At 49.5% G+C, this 17,222-nt stretch overlaps 1 protein-coding gene across 1 annotated transcript; it reads right to left on the minus strand.

Moving 5' to 3' along the window:
• Positions 1 to 1,694: 1,694 nt before the first annotated feature.
• Positions 1,695 to 15,728, minus strand: LOC144152591 (protein argonaute-4-like). The gene is made up of 3 exons (XM_077683900.1): positions 15,575 to 15,728; positions 13,712 to 13,992; positions 1,695 to 5,742 (listed from the first exon to the last, which is right to left on the minus strand). Exons 2-3 carry the CDS (start codon positions 13,983 to 13,985, stop codon positions 3,044 to 3,046), a joined length of 2,973 nt encoding a protein of 990 aa, XP_077540026.1. The 5' UTR covers positions 13,986 to 13,992; positions 15,575 to 15,728; the 3' UTR covers positions 1,695 to 3,043.
• Between the last annotated feature and the right edge of the window lie 1,494 nt (positions 15,729 to 17,222).

The raw sequence follows: 17,222 nt of genomic DNA on the forward strand, positions 1-17,222 counted from the left end.
ACACGGTTATCAAAGGCACTCAAAAACAAGTAGGACAAGATGGGGACAAGGGATGAACCAGTACAAATACCACTACATTGAGCATAGTGTTTGTCCTCAAAATTAACCACCGTGGAATTCAGGTAAAAGTTTCGCTATTCACTCCCGTCACGCCATTGAACCTTATTTCACCATAATAAATTTTTTGCCCAGGACACTGAACCGTTCATCATGAGGAATATTGTAGTAAAGGTCCTCAACGAGAAGGCAAACACTCCACGTACCTTCTTCCAACTTCTGGATGACCTCGGTAGAGCTGCGGAAGAGAAAAGGATCATCCGGGCGCAGCTGTTCCTGTTTTTGTTTTCTCTGGTGGAATATCAAACCCCCCCCCCCCCGAAAAACAATTCTGGCTATGCCAATGATTGTCGGGTTCAGGTAAAACCAGTGGGTGTACCTATTTTCGTCCCAACTAATCCTGAACTCTCCTCCATTCCCATCCTCGCCACCCTCCATGAATTTTCATCCTCACCCCGACTTGTTGGTTAAGAGCCTCTGAAGCAGCTACAGTGAAGACCAAAAGTGATCTTGTTCCCCCTCTGGCAGCGCCGATAGTTTTGATTGATTACGAGGTTCAATGCGCTGATGCTACACAGGCGATGAGGCATGCGCCGTAGTCGAAGACTTTAGATTTGACCACCTTGAGGATATTTAACATGCGCTGAAATCACAAATGCATGGGCATTTTTGCTTTGCCCCTCCACCAGAAAAGCGGCCGCTGCGGCCGGGAATTGAACCCGCATTTTGCAAACCCGGTTTCAGGGAAGGTTATGGATGCTCACGGAACAATCATATGCAGCTTCTTTCACAGAAGCAAAGCTACAAGGTTATCGTGCAACGCAGACCCATATCAGAAAATACAATGAGAAAGAGGAGAAAAAAAGCAAGTTCAAACGGTCAAAGGACAGCCAAGTAGGCAGTATCCATGTATGTCTAGAATACTATTGACACTGGAAGCCTCGCCTGCATGGCATGGTGGACGGCACTTTTGTGAAGATATTGATAAGTATCGGACCATCCGACATTTCTTGCTGCTTTAGTAATTAAATGGCTAAAGTATCCTTTATGCAAGATTTCTAATACTTTAGAGAAACAATGACAATCCCAAACATTGATTTGATTGATTGTAGGGTTTAACGCGCCGATGCAACGCAGGCAATGAGGCGCACCGTAGTGGAGGGCTCCGGATTAATTTTGACCACCTGGGGATCTTTGACGTGCGCCGAAATCTCGTACACACGGGCGTTTTTGCTTTTCGCCTCCATCAGAAAAGCGGCCGCCGCGGCCGGGAATCGAACCCGCGACCTCGTGCTCAGCAGCGCAACGCCTTAGCCACCGAGCCACCGCGGCGGGTTGACAATCCCAAACAGCAAGAGTAACCTCTGAAACTGTACACCCATGCAGTTTCTTTCAAGCATCAACATGTGCACAGTTTTTGATGCTGGAACAAACCATGGTATTATTGACACTGTACAACAGTTGAACTAAAAAAAGTTGCTAGGGAAAAAAAAAAAGCAAAAAACATGCTCTAAGCAATTTTGCGCCACGTCAGAAATTATCGGTAGGAGCGGTTCTGAAGGCAACAGCCGCGAGTCACGGATTTGTGGTGCAAAGAACAAACAATTTGTTCTTTGAAGAAATGAGGCTAAAGCCAGTCTGGCCTGGTTTGGCATTTATTTTGTAGTACTCAGTCTGAATACAATTACATCAAGCAGAGTACGAGAACAGTATGCAACAACGGCACGAAATGGCCGAACAAACACAGCACCATCTTGTAGATAGCGGGAAGGAAGCATTAAACCATGTATGCGAATCGCAGTTCCGAGATTAATTTGCACTGTGCATGCAAATAAAAAACCACATACATAGTCGCACAGACATGAAGTTCATGTTTCTGCTCTCCCAACCCAATCATAGTTGCACGATGCTGTATAAAGCAGATTTTCCAGCCCTCTCACTAACCTTCTCACACCAAGTTAAATACCCTGCTTCATTGCATTTAAAACACTTCTCACAACACGACTGGTGACCAGGTACATCCCATGCACTGTTCTGTGCAAGCTTGCTCTACCACCAGTAAAGCGCAAGGTGACTGAAGAAATTTACACACAACTGCGAAACTGAAGAATGTGTAAGTGGCCCAGAATTACTAAGTAGCACTCGTGTACTTAAAATTAAGCAAGAAGCACTAGGAGAACATGTGATGCAACAGCAACAAACTAAGTAGGTGACACTGAATAATGAAGAAACAGCATGGGCTACCTTTCGGAAAAGCAATTAAGAGCCGACTCCGCAATCACTGCATCTGCGCAACTGGAAGCAATTGGTGCCCGACTTGCTTCCCACACCATAAATAAACAGGAAAACAGAGGTAACACATGATGAAAGATGAAAATGTTAAAACCAGAGTAAACAGCAAGATTTACTGAAAAAACAAAACAAAAAAAGCAGCAAATGTAACCTCTCTATAATAAAAGCTAAGGAAGTATTTTTTTTTGTGCCAATATTGATGCAAAGTTCACTACCTGTGTTGGCACGATGCAATCGCAAAATTCAAAAGCAAATTCAGGAGCAGTTTACAAATTCTCAGCCAGGGCAGGTGACGGTGCTTATTTGCATTTACATGAAGCACACTTGCGGACAACTCAGGCTACCAGCCGACACCTCAGACTGAGTTCAAAAATCACCAGCTTTGGGCAAGGTGAACATTAAAAAAAAAAAAGAAAAAAAGAAGAGAACAAAGGAAAGGAAATTGCTGCTGTTATTGTGAATTGAGTAGAACAAACCAAAAGGATGATCACTACGGATGATCAGTGCAAAGAAGACAACAGTCAAAGCGCACCCCCCCCCCCATCATAAAACAAAGAAAAGCACACATTTGATATGTGCCGCACTGCGCAGCCAGCTGACAACCATACCCAGCTATGCGCAGGAGCACTAAAGCTGCACGTAACCCGTTAGACGTTAAGAGAAACTGCAGGCCACAGCACGTCCGGAAGCCAGTTCATATGAAGAACATTTTGTTCTCCATCACTTTGTGAATCTTTACAGCCGAGTCGAGGAACTCTGTCGATGGCATGGAACCGTTTGAGCCGCTGCCGCTGCTGGAGTCCGACGCCTCCGAGCGGGCGTCCACATAGCACTTTGCCCTCTTGGTGGCGTGGTGGGCGTAGTAGACCGGTGTCGGGATGGAGACCGACCGGGCGCACCGGGCATACGTGTGGCAGAGGCCAAAGGTCAGCTTCTGCAGGCTGTCCGCGTCGAAGTCGTTGTCGTCCCAGAGGACGTAGTAGTGGGCCGGCCGGCTGGTGCCCTGGATGCCGAAGTGGGAGCAGAGGAAGAAGTCAAAGTCGACCGGGTGCGTGATGACTGTGTCCACCACGGTGCCTGGCGGGACGTTGCCAGACTTGCCGCAGCCGTCTCTCCGGTCCCTGGGCATGAAGCGCGTGTGGTGCCTCTTCTGGACAGTGAGGAAGGTGATGCCCGGCTGGTAGCCTGGCTCGAGCTCACTGCAGGCAGCCCGCAGAGCGGCCACCTCGTGCTGCTGCACTTGGCGGAACTGCCCCTCGCTGACGCCGTCCCGGTAGAAGATTATCTTCGCGGGCTTGACGCCGTTGTTGATCCTGTAGAAGCCGAGCAGCAGTTCTTTGGCAACGTTCTTCATGTCCTCTATTATCTCAATGCGTGCCTTGGCGACCGTGTTCTGCTTCTGGATGCGGAACGTGGAGATGTAGCGGAAGGCGAGACGATCCACGCTGGCCACGACGGCGGCGACCGAGGGCCGGTTCATTTCCGTTGGGGCTGGGTGGGTGACGTCGGCACCCATGATCATGATCGGCCGGTTGAAAATTATCGTCTTGACGGCCGGAATGGTGTTGTTGGTGCCACCCAGCTTTGCGTTCAGCTTCTGCAAAATGTTCACAATTGTGGCAGGGTTGCACCTCTTGGTGACGCTCTGGTCAGTCACGCACTGGGTCACCATGCCGAGAACAGTCTCGGCACTGTTCTTCAGCGGGCTGTAAAATGGAGAGTTCTTGCTGCCTCCGGCAAGCACGACGAGAACCACCTCGAGATTTGGGAAAGCTTGCCGCTGCCGTTTCAGCATGTGCTCGGGGTCATCCGTGGGCCTGCAGTTGGTTACTTGGGCCGGTTGTGTCATCGTCATTCCTAACTTCGTGCCATGTTGTATCAACATGGAGACAAACCTGCCAATGTCGGACTCCGAGCAGTAGTTCGAAGTGTTCACAATAGTCCAGCAGGTCATGCTGGCAGGCTTGAAGAACTTGTTGCTCTGCAGTTCCCACGCACCGTTGTTGGGAACAGCCTTCGTGTCGCCTTGGTAGATGACCTCGGGTGCAGGGAGCACCCTCGCCGACAGCTTGAGCGGGTCGTCACTGACCCGGATGCCAAAATGGTCCAAGTAAGGCTTGCCCACGGCATTGCACCCTTTGACATCCTCTTGGATCATACGAAACCTGTCGGACGGTGGCACGGCAGCCTTCCTGATCACTGCCGACGTCTGGTTCTCGTCCAGCTTTCGCTTGCAGTGCTGTCCGGGTACAACCTCGCAGACCTCCAAGGGAAGGTAGCTCTTCTTCGAGCCAACTTCAACGCAAGGCAGGTTGGGAAACTGCAGACGTCCGTACTTGGAGGCAAAGTAGTTGGCCACTGTGACGGGCGGTTCTCCGAACCTCAGCTCATTGGCTGCGGCGGCAGTCACCTTCTCAATCGTGTACTTGCGCTTGTAGGGCAGGTGCGTGGCCACCACCTTCAGCCTTTTCAACGTCTTGTTCAACTTGAAGATTTGAGTGCCATTCAGCCTCATCGCAGTGCTCAACTTCAAGTTTCCCCGCCGATCGCCAAGAACCTTGCTGATGAGGTCGAGCAGTGGTCCAGCTTCGAAGAAGGCAGTGACCACGGTGTTGATGTTGACAAACGGCTTCCACTGCCCCGGGCGGATGCTTGTCTGGAAGCCGTGCCACAGCTCGAGGCCACCCCCAAGCGCCGCCTCCCCCCTGGGGGGCTTGAAGAGCGAGCGGCCCACGACTGGCAGCCTCAAGGATGGCCCGTACCGGAGGACTATGTCCAGGGCCTGCACGACTGCCTGGGGCACCTCGGGAGTGGTCACCTGCTTGTTGTACAGCTGCTGCAGAAGGCTCACATCCAGTTCTGCGGCCAGCTGCACGGTCACCCTGAACACCGCTGGCCGGTCCCTGCCCTCCTCTTCCATGTGCACGTTAAAACTCTTCTTGTCGAAGCCCAGAGGCTTTTTGGTGTACATGTTCTTCTGCCCGTCAAAGACGGGCAGGTTGCCGTTCAGCTCCTGCTTGTACTGGTTCACGAGCAGCTGAAACACTCGCCGCTTGCAGTCCTTGGAGATGACGGTTTGCACCTGGCCTTCCCTGCGAACGCTCCCTACGTCGACGTCGTAGTGGTACAACTTGTCGGCAGAGAGCTCTAGCTCGAAGTAGTTGGCTACCAGCTGGATGGGGCGCCCCTCTTTCCCAAAGCCCTTACGCCGGGGGAAAGGAGTGCTCCGAGCAGGCAGCTCCATGCGAAACCGGGACAGCTCCACTGAGGGATTCCTTTCGGGCAGGGGGGCTGCTGCGGCTACCGCTGGCCGGTTGCCGGGCTTCTCACGAGTCATCGTGTGAGGTGGCGGCGTGGGTGGTGTAGGTGGCGGTGTTTCCAGACCCAAGTACACTGGAAGGGGTGAAAACACATAAAATTAGCACAATTGATGTGCTGCTCTATTGCTAGCTAGCAGCAACTGGAGAACAGGGCAGGGAGGCCATGGGATGAAAGCAAATGGTCAAACAGCAGCTGCACAGCACACACACTCGAGTTGTGGAAAATACCAAGACCCGCGTCCCTTGCATCTCCTAACAGTAGTAAAGGCACTGCAGCAGGAAAACGGTTTTACTCAGGAGCCCTGAAACTGCCGGACGTAGCATAAAAAGCCCCAGAGACAACGCATAAGGTCATGATAGAATAGCGACCTTAAAACTGAGTTTCTGGAAACTGATACGTCTTGCTTTATGAAGACATGGAGGTGCCTTCCTAAAATTATGGGGATCGAACATTGTTCAGAAACAGTTTTTAAATGGTTAATGATCACTGGGACATCAAGACGCCTGGAAACCACAGCCCAGCCTTATTGGGGATACATTTGAACAGTCACAGACCCAAATATCAGCACGAACAAAGAAAAGTCAAAATCAGTCACAGGCATCCTGTCTATAACGGTAGACCAAGACACGAAGCTCTTTGCAGAGCTGTATAGCATAGTTTGTGCAGCACTATCCACGGTCATTAGAGTATCCCAGTAGCCAGATTGCTGTAAAAGGTTACGGTGGGTTTTCCATTTCTGTTCCCTCTCGGTGCACTAAATTTTTCAGGGAGCTGCATAAAAGCTTTTCTGCATCAGTAGTCATGCTATGCGGATTGGCAACCCTTGAAGGAGGGCTATTATGATACAACACAACATTGTTCAAACACTAGTTCTTTCGAATTCGTTGATACCAGCCATGGAAGAAGCTCCTTTAACCCGGGGAAAAAAATAAATGCAAGAATTATTGAAAATCGTGCCTGATGACATCAGTAGCGATGCAACAGTGGCAATAGTGACGCAACGGAAAGAGACACTTAAAGGGGTCCTGAAATACCTTCCGCCGATGCATGGATGTACATGTAACCAAATAAAGCAATGTATTAGCAATCTCCTCCCGCAAAAATTTTGTTCAAGCGATGCGTATTAGCCGAGAAATCGTAAATCAGAAACCGCGCATTATCGTCGCGCCGCATTTCCTCCTCCTCTCAATATTTCCTTCGCTGTTGACGGTGCGCGAGCCTTCCCTCCCATGATGCTGCGCTCCTCAGCGGTGATTTACTTTCGCTATTGCGTTTCTCAGACTGCTGTCTGCTACGGGCAAGCTCTTTTTGCTTTTTCATCTTTGTTGACATCATGGATCTTGCACTCCGCTCAAGGCTGGAAAAGCGAACGAAAGACCTGGCCACATGTGTGCGGCCTGGCCTTTCCCTTTCGCGGTGTACGTTGCTGCGGTTATATCGGCGGCACGCGACTTTTTATCGGCGGCGAACTCGCAGCCGCACGAGGAAGATCGTGCACTTGTTCCCTTTGATGCACTGCGCACTGTTTATCCAAAAAGCGTCGTCTCAGATGTGGCCCCACTGGTGCCAGGTTTTATTTTGCAGAGGTGGTAATTCCTACCAGTGGCATGTGAAAAAGACATTTTAAACAAATACAGAACCCGTGCACAAAATGCGCCGGATCGGATCGCTTTATCAGTGGCGATGAATGGGAAGGCGCAGAGCAAACCAGCGCCACACTCATGCAGCGTGCACCCGTGTTCTGACCAGCCGCACCAATATCTAGTGAACGGGAGTAATAGAGAGTTTTAGAATAATGTATGCAGCCGTACGCAAACAGTTAGCGAGCCCCATTTTTTTGCATCGTCGGCACTGCGCATGCGCCGTACGTTAAGATGCTTCTGCGTTTAGCAGACGGAAGAATAGCAGAGGCTATTTCAGCAAAATAGCATGCGTACGTGAGGCCGCTTGCGTTTCCAAAATGGCAGCAAGTAGCGCGACAACCATCCACGGTTGCACTCTTCTGTGGATAGTCATTTGCTTCCGATGAACCAAGTTCTTTGCCCCTGTGTTTTTAAATACGTCGAGTGGTTAGCACATCGCCCTCACGCAGATCTGCATCGTCGTAACATCGCTGACTGTCCGAATGAAGCTTGCAGCTAAGCCAAGCCAGCATATTTTTACAATGCCGAATGCATCAGCCCGGACCGGCCAATCAAGCCCTCTCCTACTCCGGCCGCTCTCCCCCAATCGGTAGCCTTCCCAGCGCTTCAATCATGTGACCAGTTCAGCTTGGGGCGACGCGTAGTGGAGAGCGGCAACGTTGGAAAAACATGCTCCGCTGCGGCTCTGAGCTTCCTAGTGCTAGCGCAAGTGCCATTTCTTAGACAATCTCAAACATTGGTTGCCTTGGCAACAAGGCACAAACCGCTCCAGGGGCGGTATTCCCGTGTTTTGTCCCTTTTGTGTCCCTTTTGAGCGAGCCCTGATTGGCTAAAAGCGAACACCCGAATGTGACGCCATGCAAGCACGGCGGAGCTATGAGCCGTGGCTACTCGGAGCAGACGATTTGGAGCAGACGATTTTTCGTCGCAGTTCGCTCGCGGAACAATAAACACATAAAAGATACTCTGATACGGTTTCACTTCTTTAAAATGCGTTTGCAAGAACAGTTACGCTATTTGAATAAAAGGCCCACTGCTTAAGCGGAAGTACGCCACGATGAAAGGGACGCAAAAGGGACGTTTTCGAAAGGGACAGTTACGAGAATACCGCCCCAGAAGTCAGTTATGGTTGCGTGATCCCGGTTCAGCTCGGGGCCCCACCTCACGACATGTGGGCACTGCAGGCGTACCACCCACTCCCATTGGGAAGTGCGCGATGCGTTTGGCATTGTAAAAATACAGGAGGCGATGGTGTGTGTATTGTGGATGCGTTTGTTTCGTGATGAAATGCGACGTCTGCGGGTGGATAGTGCTTCCCATGGTCTGGATTATCTTTCTCGAGCGACGTACTACTCAACCTCGCATGGGGCATGTGCAGTGTGCGTGGCTAAAAGCCATCTCTGCTTGCACGCCAGAGTTAAGTGAATTGCTGTTCGTCCCCGCAAACCGTGCGCGAGGCGAGTGCCGAATTTACGACAGTCAGGAGGAGGCAACCGATCATCTGTCAATCGCGGCTCAGACTTGCAACGCATGTTGCGACGTTGTGTTCGTTCAAAACGCATCTCTGGGTTGTTTTAAGTTGAATCAAATGTATGTGTCAAACCCGTGCATTCGGCCCAGGGCGTTCTCTGCGATTGCACAAAAGAAGTACGACGGGGCTTCAACGCTTTCTTTATGGAACTTACTCGGGTAAGAGATTATCCATGTCAAGTTATGGCCGTGTTGCATTCAATACAATCAGTTAAGCGCTTGTTTACACTTCTTTGGATAGTCGTAAAATGTCCAAGCACTCCGCTGGCAGATCAGCCGGCGAGCCGACGCTGAGCAGATGACACATCTCTTTTCTGGAAGTGCGTGAAAAATCCGCCCAATCGCAGGATGTCTACCTCATGACGCACACCTGGGAATCGACGACGTAGGCATGTGAAGACGGCGGCATCCAAAAACATGCAGGGAAGGGTGAGAGAAAGGCGACAAACTTTGCAACAAAAGTGTGAGCTTTCCGCTGCGCGTAAAAGAGATACAGTCGAACACGGGTATATCGAATTATTGTCTATATCGAACTCATAAATTATCCCCTTGAAAATTCTGTGTAAAAGTATAGGAATTCGTACGTTTATATCGAACCGTATTTTCACCGACATTGGGTATATCGAACGCCGCGCGAGCTGGAAGGTGCTCTTTGGCGGTCGCTGCACTCCCGACTGAGGTTGAGGAGGATGTGGAGGAATGTGCGGGCATGGCGAAGACTCGCTCGCGGAACTAATTCCTCTACCGGAACGAATTTGTGCTTGCCCAGTCGGGCCCCGCTACCGGCCGCCGTACCGTTAGAGGACGGAGCCCGGTATGTTAAATCTCTCTAGGCACACAAGTCCGAACGCTCGGAAAATGTGACAGTGCGAGGTAGGGATGCCCCGACTCCGCACGTCTTTTTTTTGGCTGCGTACGTTCCTCGGCTCGCCGAAAAAGTTTTTTTTCTCTCTCTCTGGGTCTGTCTTCCCCCGATGTCGTCTCGGGAAAGGGAAGAGGGAACGAAGGTGCTGGCGGCCTCCTCCTTTTGCATTTTGCTGCTGTTGGTGCTGTTTGGCGAGTTGTCCCGCACCTTTCGGAGATCACTGTTTCTCTTGGAGATGACCATCACGAGCGCTTTGTTGGAGCCCGTTCAGAGAGTCTTGGAATTGTAATTGTTACCTTCAAAGTTATTGTGGTACGTGCGCGCTGTTCTTTTGCGTGCGTGTTGTGCATGGTGTGCGAAGGCCCAGCGCACTGCTGGAATTTTTAAGTTGTGCAGCCTCAAGAAGATCGAGACCAGCGTCTTAATTTCATTTCCTGGACGAAGAAGCAGGCCAAGATCACCGATTTTTTTTCACGGAAATAAAGCGTCCTGTTGCGTCGTGAGTGCAGAATTAGTTGTCATTCTTGAATGCGACGATCGGTAAGTGATCGCCCGCCATTGGTGAGGTCTCAGAGCCCATATTTTTTTTACATCAAATTTTTCATATATCGAACTAATTCGCGATCCCCTTCGAGTTCGATATATCCGTGTTCGACTGTACTTGGCACAGCCGACGTTGATGGCCCAATCCAATGATTGCGCTAGTTCATTTAGTGTTCTCAAAACGCCTTTCATGGCCCCTTTAAAGTGGCTGGGGAGTTGCCACTGGTTCATCTGTTTTGTTTAAAGAAGCCATGAAAACAAAATACAAGTTTGTGTTATTCGAAAGATTTAGTGTTTTATAGTGCCCCCAGCGCGTGGCCGAATGCAAACGATGCTTTATTCACTGAGAAATCAAGTAATGCAAGTTAAAATTTTGATTTCCCCGCCAAATCACACGTTTTCGTGGTCTACAATGACATCACAGGAATGGACCGACTGCTCTGCAGCCGATTGGGACATGGCCAGACTGGAGGTGCGGCAGGTGCGCACTTCCTTGTTTATCTTTAGTGAACCTAGATGGCGCCACCATACCGTGGCAAGCCGTTTTCTGCCTTTGGTTTGTTTTTGACCGTATTTAAACCTGGCTTGTTTTTGTTCAGGGAGAAAATCTTTGTGAAACATAGTGCTCGCGCGACAAATATGGTCACGTAGGACACCGTTGCTGGCGTCAATCGGCCAGTGTCGTCTAAAACTGACCCCGAACCCCGCAGTCCTGTGCAGCTAAACCAAGCATAGTGTGCGCAGTACCAACAGTAGTACGCATCGGTACTTTTATGTTTACGCGCGGTTTCGTAACTTTCACTGTTTATCACACCATTCTTACGGCTTTAAAAAGAATGTAGCCTAAATTTAAGCGCAAATAGCTCGTTCAGCAAGCTTACAAGCTCTGCCTAATTTGCGTTTGCTTTTGCCACCCTCCGCCAATCGCACAGCTAGCTGGTATGACATCATAGGTTCTGTTGCGGGAAATGAGCTAGTGGGTCGCAGGGCCATTCCCGTTTTTTTTCCCAATTATACAACTTATTTGGGCGAAGTTTACGTTAAAAGTGGTGTCAGTATGATTCTAACGAGGCAATCTTTTGAATGAACTACACTTGCGTTTTCTCCTCATGGCTCCTTTAATATGCAGATTATTTGATTATTGTTATCGCGACAAAGCAATCTTTCGAACATGTATTTTGTCTCCATGGCCCCTATAAGATGATGGCCTAGATGATGATGACCGCAATTTCGAAAGATTGAACATATAGAAAGATCGAAAGCAATCTTTCGAACATGGCATAGAGATATAAAAAAAAAAGTGACCGCAATTATCAACTTTGGGGGGCATATTGTAATGGTACACGGTGGTGACAAGCCATCCACAGACGCACAAATAAGGTCAAACACTTCCGGCCATGCAAGCTTCTGCACACAAGGGCCTGTCTGTCCCTCTAATCAAGCATGCTTTTGACTGAATGCAGGGCCCAATTCTGTCCTCCTCCCCTCCCCCATTTTTGACCTGCCACCAAGTTGCAGTGTGGAGGATGGCCGCTGCTTCCATTACCGACAAGTACAAGAGGTATCATTATGCTAGCCTTCAGTGTAGCACGGGTAGCAAAAAAATTCATATTCAACCTCAGCCGCTATGTGTCCTAACTAAACTGAAAATAAATGAAACACGGTCCCTAGGCTGGAAGAAAATGCACATGAAGGGAACCACACTAGACCCGTCGCAACGCTTGCCTGCGACACCACTGCAAGCCACTGCACGAGTCGCATGCCTACCTAACCATTTTACTCATTTGATAGCCTACTTGAGCAAAGTTTACATTAAAGGTGGTATCAGTGTTACTTACACGAGGCAATCTTTCGAACAAACCAAACTTGCATCTAGTATTCGCGGCCTCTTCAAAACTAAATCCGTATAGGACAACCTGACTATTTTTGCACAATTAAGCCCTTTGTTACTGAGAGCGTCTGCCGTCAGACTCATCATCAAGTCCCTGTCCCTCCCCCTCTCGAGCATGCACTGTCCCCCTGTGCATGCTTAGTGGCAAAAAAATTAACGCTTAATGTGATGGCATTGCACAGGAAGCGTCCATTCGCAAATACCGGAAGCAACACAAGGTTTCCTTCCACCTTGCTAAATCAGTCTTCTGGGAACCACAAGGAGAAGACAGCAGTCGTCTAGGAGCTTACACGCAAGCTGTACAAAGTGTGCTTTCTGCATTACATTGTCTTGACGTCAGTGCCAAACGACAACAACGCTGCCCTCCAAACAGTGCACCAAGTGAAGTGGGGGTTGGCGGTAACCGGAAAGCCTAGTGCATGACCCCTACAAACAGTGTTCCCTTTGTGCCTTGTAAGGACTCACTGGGGGAGTTCACTCTTACTGGAGCCAGAGTTTTCCCAGACTCATCTTTTCGGAATAAAACAGCAAAGTTTCCGACAGAAACCCACATCCCCATTGGTTTCCAGACTCCTCATCTTCCCACAAATTCAAAGGTGTTATACGCCCTGCTGCCTTCCTTACCCAATAAATGCTTCCACATGTACAAAGGCTTCAAGATTTTTCTAAAAAAAATACTGACACGAAATTTTCGCGTTGCGTTTTTTTCCTGCTGCTATGGTGCCTACCAGCCCATTAATCGGAGAAGGGCAAATAAGGCGGTCGATCGCAGCGTAAATAATTATTTACAACCTCATTTATTCGTGTCAGTTTAGTTTCAATGTAACGAACACCATGGCGGCGGCCATGACAGGAGGGCGCTGTTGATGTCGCTGGTCTCGCAACACCGGGGCCAGTCTGGACGCGCACTAGAGCGAGCGAGCTAGTGAATGCGTCCAGACCAGTTGTTGCACATGCCCAAGCAGCACGACGGTAGTCCCAGTAGTGCAACACGACAGATAAGGTGGAGCAGCGTGCGCCAACAGCAGCCAGTGCGTCGGCCATCCATGTCAAAAGAGCCCAGACATCGGCAGTTTGGGGCGAGGCGCTCAATGCGTCATGCTGATGCCGATGTCAAAAGGGCATTCGTTTTGAGCTTTCTCAGGCATGGAAAGATTAAAACTGATTGAAAAATGTTACACTGAACGGTTACAGTTGAAACTTCCCGCTTGAAATTGCCATATGCAATGGAAGCATTTTTTTAACGTAGTTCAGCTTTGAAATTTCGTGACAGCTCTCTTAAGACCAACAGCATAGTGCAAGTCCTGGCTGCTATAAAAAAATAATAGGCTACCATAATTAGCAACTTTAGGGGGCATATTCTAATCACCTGCCTGGACGACACACAAATCATTCCGTAGAGATGGACAGATTAGGTCATACGCTCGTGGCCATGCCTGCTCCCAACTGACCTTCCCGACAGCGCAGCACAGGCTATCTGTCCCTCTAATCAAATAGGCCCGAATTTTCTAAGTCAGTCGACTAAACAAAAACCAGCAAGTACACTTGGCTCTGCATGGGCTTGCTTACCTTGCCGGTGGGCAGGGTGCTGAGGCATAGAAGCCTGCTGCTGCTGTGGCTGCTGCCGATTCTGCTGCTGCTGCTGTGGTTGCTGCTGCTGCTGTGGCTGCCGATTCTGCTGCTGCTGCTTTTGTGGTTGCTGCTGCTGCTGTGGCTGCTGATGCTGTTTCTGGTGCGGCTGCCTTGCCCCAGGCATATTTTGATGCGGTGGTCCCCTTTCCGGGGCGCCATTCCGGCCCCTTCCCCGACCCCTGCCTCTACCCAGAGGGACGTCTGCTTGCATGGCTTGCCTGAAGGAAAAGAAGCACAATACAGCCATGAAGGACTGAACACCACAGCACACACAGAGCTGCAGAAAGTTATGACTGTTACATCTTGAACAATGGAAGCTGGAAAAAAAAAAAAAAAATCTCCAGACTTGACTGCTCAGCTGTTACCCACATGTGGCATGGCTCGAGACAAATCGAATCACCAAACCTACAAATTAGAACAATGCAGCCCTGACAACCCCCTATCCGCAACTGTTCACCGGCTGGCCAGAGTCACTGTTAGCTATTGCTTACTATTACTAATTAGAAATGATCAGACGTGCCTCTAGCGATGGCTAAATGTGGACGAAGCCATGTCAATGCAAAAGATACGTCTGAACGAACTAACAAAGCAAGTAGAAATGAACAGTGACTCTGGGTAGACAGTGCGCGGAAGGGGCTTTGACGGTTGGGTGACACACTACTTCCGCACGAGTTATGGGGCGGCCGTGACAATGGGTAGAGGTTGGGGAATGATTTGGCGACGCTTAACTTGACGCTGACAAGATATTATTATTATGAATATTTTAAAGAAACCAACCACCCGCCTTTCTTGGAAAGAAGCATGTGCCATTCCTGTGAGCCACGTTCGTCAGTCGTGCATGTTCGAGTCTCACTATTCGCCCCAGTTTCCTTCAAAATGTATTATTTTGTTCCGATTCCGGATAGAACTTGCACTCTTTAACACGTTCAAAAAACTGGTTTCACCCGCGGTGACAGCTTAATGCAACAAAGCCCAGAAGCTGGGTCTGCACCTATGGCGCTACAGCGTAAAGTTACCGACATGGCAGGTGATAGGCAGTTTTAGCATATCGTTACGGTGTTTGCGTTACCGTTTACCGGGTTACCGGAAGCCGGTAATTTACCGTTCGCGGTAACTCTCGCACTGTGCACTCACACGCTAAACGGTTGCGTTACCGTTTACCGGGTTACCGGAAGCCGGTAAGTTACCGTTTGCGGTAACTCTCGCACTGTGCACTCACACGGTAAACGGTAACGCAAACACGGTACCGATATGCTAAAACTGCCTAATAAATTATCACGCCGGTGTAATAACAGAAGCTGTTACACAATAACTGGGCACACAAAGTCAAACGCAAGCGCTAAGCTAAAAAAGTAGTGACGTTATTTCGCGCCGGACTACAACGGATTCTGTAAAGTGAAAACTAGCATTAAAATCTTCGCAGTGAACGCTATACAAACCATTTTTAAAACAAAGGTTGCCGCAGGCTGCAGTCGATAACATGGCGTTGGTTAGTGCTAACTAGGGATCCCAGGGCTAGCTGGTTAAGATTTATACCTCTGTTGGGAACGCCTGTCAGAAAGCAAACACTTAGCACGCGGAGTGGTAATACGAAGGGAATACAGCTCACATTATGCCAGGTGTAGACATGACACTTCTAAATTATTTCCTACGGACGAACACAAAACATCGCGTTTCGCCACTATTGCAGCCACGACCGTAAGTGTGAACGCCTCAGAAACACTGCGCCAGCTTTAAGGAGCAATTTACGGAAGAATCCAGGATTACTGAGGATAGCACAGCTGCTGATGCAATACTTACCAGCTGGCGTCGGCAATCCGATACCTTTACAGCTGAGCCGCCGAGCCTGAAAAACAAGCAGAGCCAACGGGCTATGCTACTTATCTGCCTCCTGCAACCACTGCAACTGCAAGCCCTGACAAGCCCCTTTCGTTGAGAAAGAAACACCCCTTTCCACGTTCGCGGCATCACTGGCGTCACCTGGCCACCTGGCGTTGACGGGACGCAGTTTTAAAAACAAAAAAAGTCTCTGGTTGCCCCATAGAGTTTTGTAGAGTTGTTGGCTTCTTTCTTTCCTCTTTGGTGATCGGATTTCCTATTTGCATAGTGAGAAACTCTATGCCTATTTGTGACCATCCAATCAAAAAAAGAAAAATTTTATTGCCTTCGAATTCCCGACTGCTTCCACCGCTCACATCTATAGAGCGTATTCACATACATACAGGCAACCATGCGTGCGCCGCCATATCTGTGGCCAAGCGTCTGTTGCTAGGCGACGTTGTGCGCACGGCCCGCAGATCAGGCCCTCCTCTTCTCCTCCGTGCCTTCATGGCGGCCAGGCAGGTCGCGGTCCGCGATATGAGCTTGTGTTTTCGTGCAAGGCGTGTGCGAGTGGCTTGATAGTCTGTTGCACCGCGATAGCGTTGGTTACGCGAAAATTCATGGTTCCGCTCATGAGTGTGACAACCTTATCTGCAATTCAACCCCAGCCTCTGCGCACACCTACGAGCGAGTGCGAGTCGGTCGGGGCGCAAAGGTTGCATCGTTAGCGCATTGGTCGTTTGTCAGCATGAACTGCATCATTTCCAAACTGATGCCCACTGAACGCAAAGTAATAACTCGACGCTAAGTACTGTTGAGTACAGTGCGATCTACCTATCGCCAGACGCGTATCAAGTCGCCGCCGCAGATCAGCTGATGACCAGCCGCCGCGCTCTGTCACAGGTGAGTTGTTTTGCTGAGTGTGAAACATTTAGCGCACGAGAAACCCAGTGCCAATGTGTCGCCCGTGCCATCTTGAGGGAAGCCGTTTTTAGGGCTGCTTTTTTGATAATAACGCGAACATAAGCAGCAACGTGTTTTCTTTTTGTTTTTTCTCGTGCGGTGATTGGATCGCATGCAGCGATCAATTTACTTCTGTCAATCTCAGCGCAGGGCATGAAGCCCTGTGTTTCGATTGTCCTTGGGTGGAGTGAGGAAACCGGCGAGCATCAGTTAAAGGTCAAAACCTCGGGTACTTCTACCGTGCGCACTTTTGAGGCCGATATATCTTTAAAAAAAATTGCTGTTCGATCACGCCGTCCGGAAACGAACGTCGTCTCAAGCTGTTGTTTTGCGCCAGCAGCGCTTAGCGAAACTTACTATTATGTGTTTTTAGGGGCAGCAGAACTGCCATTTCAGTCTCCGTACAAAACTTGTAGCTCCTGCTTGGTTTAGAAAACTAATTGTGCACATAATGGAAGTAATTGTGCCTTTCTGCTTCACCCCGAACTTTAGCCCGTTTTTTTGCTTCTCTTTCATTGCAGGCGTATGCAGCTGCTAGAAAAGAAATACGGCGCCCTCACAGAGCTGGTGTGCGTCCTGCGGGGCAAGCCTCAAGAGTGCCGTTTATTGCGGCATCCGTGAGCAGCAGCAGGTTTAAATACAGTGATGGTGTTTAGCACACTTC

This window comes from Haemaphysalis longicornis, unplaced genomic scaffold, assembly GCF_048455015.1.
Source record: "Haemaphysalis longicornis isolate Haplotype H1 unplaced genomic scaffold, Haemaphysalis longicornis Haplotype H1 scaffold_9, whole genome shotgun sequence".
In the NCBI taxonomy this organism is placed as follows: Eukaryota; Metazoa; Arthropoda; class Arachnida; order Ixodida; family Ixodidae; genus Haemaphysalis; species Haemaphysalis longicornis.

Bases quoted from the DNA above. Each gene is read 5' to 3' on its own strand.
- LOC144152591 (XM_077683900.1), bottom strand. From the start codon at position 13,985: ATGCAAGCAGACGTCCCTCTGGGTAGAGGCAGGGGTCGGGGAAGGGGC. The intron at 5,743-13,711 runs GTAAGCAAGCCC...CACCCCTTCCAG, and splicing joins GCACCCTGCCCACCGGCAAG to TGTACTTGGGTCTGGAAACA.